Raw genomic sequence first — 5,827 nt, 5'->3', positions numbered from 1 at the left:
TCTCAGCCAGAATGGAGTTATGCGATGGATCAGTTTCTCAGCCAGAGTCAAATAAAAAGAAAGAATGCGTAATGATAGCTGGGAATCATATTAGATTTCAACCTTATCGCTTCATAAAACTCTGAAAAAATTCGATCAAGTAATTGCAAAATAATTAACTTTAAGAATATAGTATTTAATATGGAATATTTCAAAATTAATTTTAATGATTTCAGAGAGTTCTACCAAAAAAAGATTTGTACAATAAATTAAAAGTAACTGTAGAAAAAAAGAATATACAGGACTTTAATCGCTTTTAACAAGAGATGACTACTAGATTCATTTAAAAAACACCTGAACTCATTTTTATGGGAATGTAATGCCATATGAAATTATTTGCAAAAGATAAAATTAAGCCACTGAACTTAAGATAATAGTGACAACCGATTGGTTTAACTGACGAAATTGATTAGTTCTAACCGACAAAATTGATTGGTACTAACAGATGAAACTGTAACCTGTTTTATTAGTAAATTAACAGATTTATGATTTGACATAATAACATTTGGAACTCTCGTTATAAATTAACAATCGCTACTTCTCTCCTCAATCACCTCAATTAAAAAAAAAGAAATTAAGTTAACTAGTACTTAGTACTTTTCAAAACGGAAAAAAATATATCTTAAATAAAACTCATTAAGTTTAATGTTTTTGTGTTTTATTTAGGTAATATGCAAATACCAACAAAGTTTAACAAAAGATTTTATTCATGCGCTCAAACAACATCTTTTATTGTAACAATTTACACAGGTGTAGAACGAATCTAACCGAGCTTCGTTTAAAATACTGTTTTTTTTTATCCTACAATAAAAATGTCGAATCTTAAGAGACTCACCTGCGTTGTTGTAGTCGGTGGATTAGTGTTAATAGGATTTTTGATTTCTTATGCAAAAGGTAGGTGATCTCTTACAAATTTAAACGTGTTGCTTCGTTCTTTAGTATATTAGTTGTTGTAGTATCTTTAGTTATATGTAACATTTATAAATAATTAAATTTTATTCCTATGTCGATTAAAAAATTGTTTGTTAAAATTATTTCTTGTCACGTAGGCTGGAACATTCTGGAACTGGAACACTCATTTTTATTATAAAAATTTATATTTGTCATAATCAAATACAATTTGGTACTTATATATACTATTATGATTCTATTTTTATACATAGAAACATTTATAGCTAGTTTTTTTAAGGTAGGCAATATTATCTTTAGTTTGTTAAAAAGTGTATCAGAAAACGCGATTTCTCGGACTTTCAGTAAACGGCATACTGATGAAAACATTTTTTTTTTGTTAAATATTAGTCCCTTACCGTAACCAATGATATATACTAACTTGTTAATGTCTAACTTCACAAAAATTCCGTGAGAAAAAGTGAAGCAAGTTTTTTAAAGTTTTTAATGTCGATAGCCGTTTTATTTAAACTGACAATTATTAATTTTTGTTTTGCTTTTATTTATCATTGCGTCAGTTCAGGCTGGCAAAACAAACCTGGCTGGAAAAAACTTGCATCTCTGTGGAAGTGCAAGTGAGATATCTAGTTAACATATATATCATTGACCGTAACTTTAACTTCAAACTAAATGGCATTTCATTTCGCTACTTTTCCTTTTGCATTCAATCAAGCATTAAAAAAAAAAAAAGCAAAAAAAAAAAAAAAAAGATCAACATTTTAAAAATTTAAATCCTTTGCAATTTAAAATGTAAATATTTTTAAAAAAAATATTTAGATATTAATTCAATTGAAACGAACAATTATTTAATCGAAAACACATCGACAAAATTTGATAAAGACCGAGTTGCAGTTGTCTGTTATGTTCCCAACTCGATTCGCGAAGCTCATTTGTTCATATCTTTACTTTATGGGTCGTGGCGGTACATAACTGATCACGTCGAGTCTTACGAAGAGAAATATAACGTCACAAACCATATAGACCTTTTTGTTTTCACCCATCCATCGCTTATGGACCATCTGAAAAGAATTTGCAAAGAGTATAGTGTGACGGGGAATATCGTTTTTGATGACCAGCACTGCTTTGTAATTGAACAGCCCTTTGAAAGCAGCGTTAGCTACGGTCCAATAAACTCGTTTATTATGTTCAATCGAACGGACATTTATGCAATCCTCGGCTCATACAAGTACACCTTAAGAACCGATTATGACGTGTTTTTAAGCCCTGCTTTGTTTTTTTGGAAACCAAAACACGCGATAATGACAGGCCGAGGCGGTTACAGCGTTGATTTCAACATGAAACGATTAAAAAGCATATCTGCAAAGCTCGGCATGAAACATGCAGGTGTTCACAACGTAGGCTCGACGTGGTTCGGCCGAACAGAAGTATTCATTAAGCTTTCAAAGAAAACGCTAGAAATGACTGCTTACATGTTCTTGAACGAGTTTCACCCAAGTTTGCCCGGACTAGAGGAAATAGATTTTGCGGAAAATATCGAAGGCGTATGGCCGACTTGGTGGCGCCCTGTTTCGTTGTTGTATGGAGCAGAACTATCTTTAAACCATCTTATCGAAAATTTTACCGCAGACTATAAAGGGGAACTGGACTCATCGTCATGCAGTGACGACTCAATATGGGAAACGCCCCACATCCACTGTTGGCATAACGATTGCGAATTTCAAAAGTTTCATTTTATAGAGAATCTTGCAAACGTAATTGACGGAACTAAAAGCATCACTGGGGAAGTAGCGCATGCAATAATGGAAAACATTTATAAAAAAGACGTTAGAAACATGACCATTAAAGAGTATTCAACGTTTATAGCATGGAATTCTGTCGGGAAGCATTTAAAAAAATATTTTCTTGACGATTAGAGTTCGAAATCATAGCTACCATAGTTTTAAAGATCATAAAGACCTTTTTAACTATCAAAACGTTTTATCTTAAATTAGCTAATTTATAGACGTTAGAAAGAAATTTAAAAAATCTATTTTAAAATTGCATTTAAATTGCAATTTTAAAATAGATTTTTTAAAAGATGAATAAAGAAATTTTTCTTACTCAAATAAAATATCTTTCAAAAAAACTTTATAATATTGCTGAATATGGTATTTGAAATAATTATTTTAACATATTTATAAACTACGTATACTAACATATTAACAGTTGAAATATTAAATAATTAAGTTTATAAGTTCTTAAAATATTAGTTTTTAAATTTTGTCCAAAATTTTATTTATGAGGTGTTATTTTCTTTTCGTTTAAAAATCGGCAAAAAGACAACCAAAATCAGTTCAGGCATAAGTTTCGGTATTTAAGTCATTTATTTCAAAATAATGCAAATTTTCCTGCTTACTCTAGCTTTTGTTTCAATCAAACAATGAATGCCGGTCATTTTGAAGCTCTATGTTCCCGGGGGTTGTTTGATAAATACTGAGAGTTTTGGATAATTCATTTATGTTCAAAAGAAGTAGAAATAACTAAAAATTGTCGTTTGGGTTTTTGGTTTCACACGAATAGATTCATCAAATCGAATTTTTTTAATCAAATAATCAAACGTCAAAATTTAGAAATAGAATATACTATAATAGAAATAAATCGCGAGGAAAAAATAGAAATCACGTGGAAAATCCTTTTTTGAAGGTTTTCACTTTTGATGGTTTCATACTAAAGACCCCGATCTTTTGATATATTGAAGGCCTTGCATCGAGACTAAGTTTTGGGAAATTTAATTTGTAAATCAAAAGTTAAACATGAAAGAACTTCTCATTTTTAAAAACTTCTACCTTTAAACACTATAAAGAAAATCATCCAAAAATTTATACGAATTTAAATTTCTAACGCAGATTTTTTTCCAGAAAACTCTAATTTTAAAGGGCTAGGTTATTAGTGGTCAAGATGACAAGATACATCAGAATTTCATATGCAAAGATTGGTTTTGATGGAGCATCAAGCCAAAGTATTTCTAAGCAGAAGTCACAAGCAACATAATTATAGAACTTAAGTATGACAGACGCCTTTTCAGCTTTTGTGCGTTTATTGCTTAAGATAGGAAATGCTAAAATTTGAAAAAATAAAAATTGTCAATTTCGTAAACCTCTCCACCTAAAATTAAAGAGCCTAACATTTTACGGAGAAGAAAAAAATGATCTAAAAAAATCAAATAACTATGTTAGAGACATTTTGCAGAGTTTGAAAATTGCAGGAAGAATGATAACCTTTACAATCAGGTAATGATAATAAAGTAATAAATAATAAAGTGGTAAACGCACTTACCGACACAAAATCCACTCAATACTGCAATCTGTGCAATGATAAAAACTATCAAAATGCCTTCATTTTAGATTAGTATTGCTGGATAAAGTGCTTGGAGTTAATTCTTCATTTGAATTATAAAATGAAAATTAAAAAGTAAAAGGTAAAAACAATTAAGGAGAAGTTGTCTGTAATCTTAAGAAAGAGATTCACTTCCATTTCAGAGAAAGAATAAGCCTGTCTGTTGATATGTTAAATACTGGCAATCATTAGTAATCATGGCAATACTGCCAGAAGAGCATTTGAAAACCATGAAGTTTTTTCTGAAATTGCTAAAATTGGTTGTGATATAACAAAAAGACTGCATAATCCTTGAAACAGCTAAACTTGTAGCGAGTTTGTACGACCTTTATGTTACGCATATCTTTTATGTTATGCATATCTTTTAGAAAGCATAAGAATTATTAAGGAAAACCATTACCAAATAAAGTTGTTAAAAGTTTTTTTATATAAAACATCAACCTTTAAAAACCATTGTTATAAAAAAGCCAAGTAGAATAATATATCAAAATATATTGCTTTGGGTTGAAGATTTTAAAATCTTAATAAAAGTTATTTTTTACGCGTGTAACCAAACCTAACGTGTCAAAGGTGCGCATAAAAAATATTTTTCTTAATAAATTTGAATTCTTTGACCCAAAAAATGTATTATTTTAACATATAACATGTTCATTTCCGATGTTTGTCAAATGAGTTTTTGCCTTTTTTTGGTCAACCTGAGCCACTATGCGCCGGACCTCAAATAGCATTAGCAATCCACACTAAGAATGATCTTTTTTTCGCAATAAAAACAAAATTTGTATATAAAATACATTTTATTTTTCACTTCTACGGGAAAACACCTTTTTCTCAATTGAAGTCACCACAATGTTTTTTTTGCATAAGAACCTCTAAAATTTGAGATATATCTTGTGTACAAGGAGCAAAATTCAAAAGTTTTAATCCAACAATGAGGAGAGAACAAAACTTAATGCAATACTTTGCAATTACCTACGCATGATTGCTATTATTCTTTATCTCACTGAGATTTACAGAACAGTATTTACACTGCTACGTAGATTTAGTGATCGTAAAAGCTTTTATTACTTTTTCATCAAAAATAGTTGCCTATTTTAAAGGAAATTTTCAATTTACTCTTGGATGTCCATTATTATCTTCTATTATGATATCATCTTCCAAACTTTCTGCTGTTGGAAGTTGTTTTTAGATTTCACACAAATCTTTGGTCTCTTCACTGCAGATGTATGGGACGGCAAAAGTGATTGGTTATTGGTATTTCAGTTCTTACATTTTTTTCATGAGGAAATTAAAAAAACTTATTTAATATTGACCGCCGTGTCAGCCACCGGTGAGCGACGCTAAGGTAATCCAATTGGACCGCGTCGGCCACTGGAACATACCTGACTCTACTTTGTCATTCAGGCCATCGGCCATGCACCATCTTTATTTTACCATTTGCGCCATGTCGAGCACTGGTGGTGGGTGACATAAAATACACAATAAATCAGCTCAAAAATATCTCAAA

General features: G+C 30.4%; 1 protein-coding gene across 1 annotated transcript; it reads left to right on the top strand.

Annotated features, from left to right (window-relative positions):
* Positions 1-774: 774 nt before the first annotated feature.
* On the top strand, positions 775-2,995 carry LOC145182127 (uncharacterized). The gene is made up of 2 exons (XM_090099379.1): positions 775-933; positions 1,765-2,995. The coding sequence occupies exons 1-2, from the start codon at positions 852-854 to the stop codon at positions 2,859-2,861; spliced, it is 1,179 nt and encodes a 392-aa protein (XP_089955505.1). The 5' UTR covers positions 775-851; the 3' UTR covers positions 2,862-2,995.
* The last annotated feature ends 2,832 nt before the right edge of the window (positions 2,996-5,827 follow it).

Source organism: Hydra viridissima, unplaced genomic scaffold (genome assembly GCF_058129835.1).
Source record: "Hydra viridissima isolate aposymbiotic clone 2 unplaced genomic scaffold, HvirCarnegie_v1 scaffold_10, whole genome shotgun sequence".
NCBI lineage: Eukaryota > Metazoa > Cnidaria > Hydrozoa > Anthoathecata > Hydridae > Hydra > Hydra viridissima.
Note: the sequence above shows the minus strand (reverse complement) of the source record. Positions and strands in the feature narration are given on the sequence as shown.

Excerpts from the sequence above, each read along its gene's own strand:
- LOC145182127 (XM_090099379.1), top strand. The coding sequence starts at position 852 with ATGTCGAATCTTAAGAGACTCACCTGCGTTGTTGTAGTCGGTGGATTA. Across the intron at positions 934-1,764 it reads TTTGATTTCTTATGCAAAAG|ATATTAATTCAATTGAAACG; the intron begins GTAGGTGATCTC and ends AAAAATATTTAG.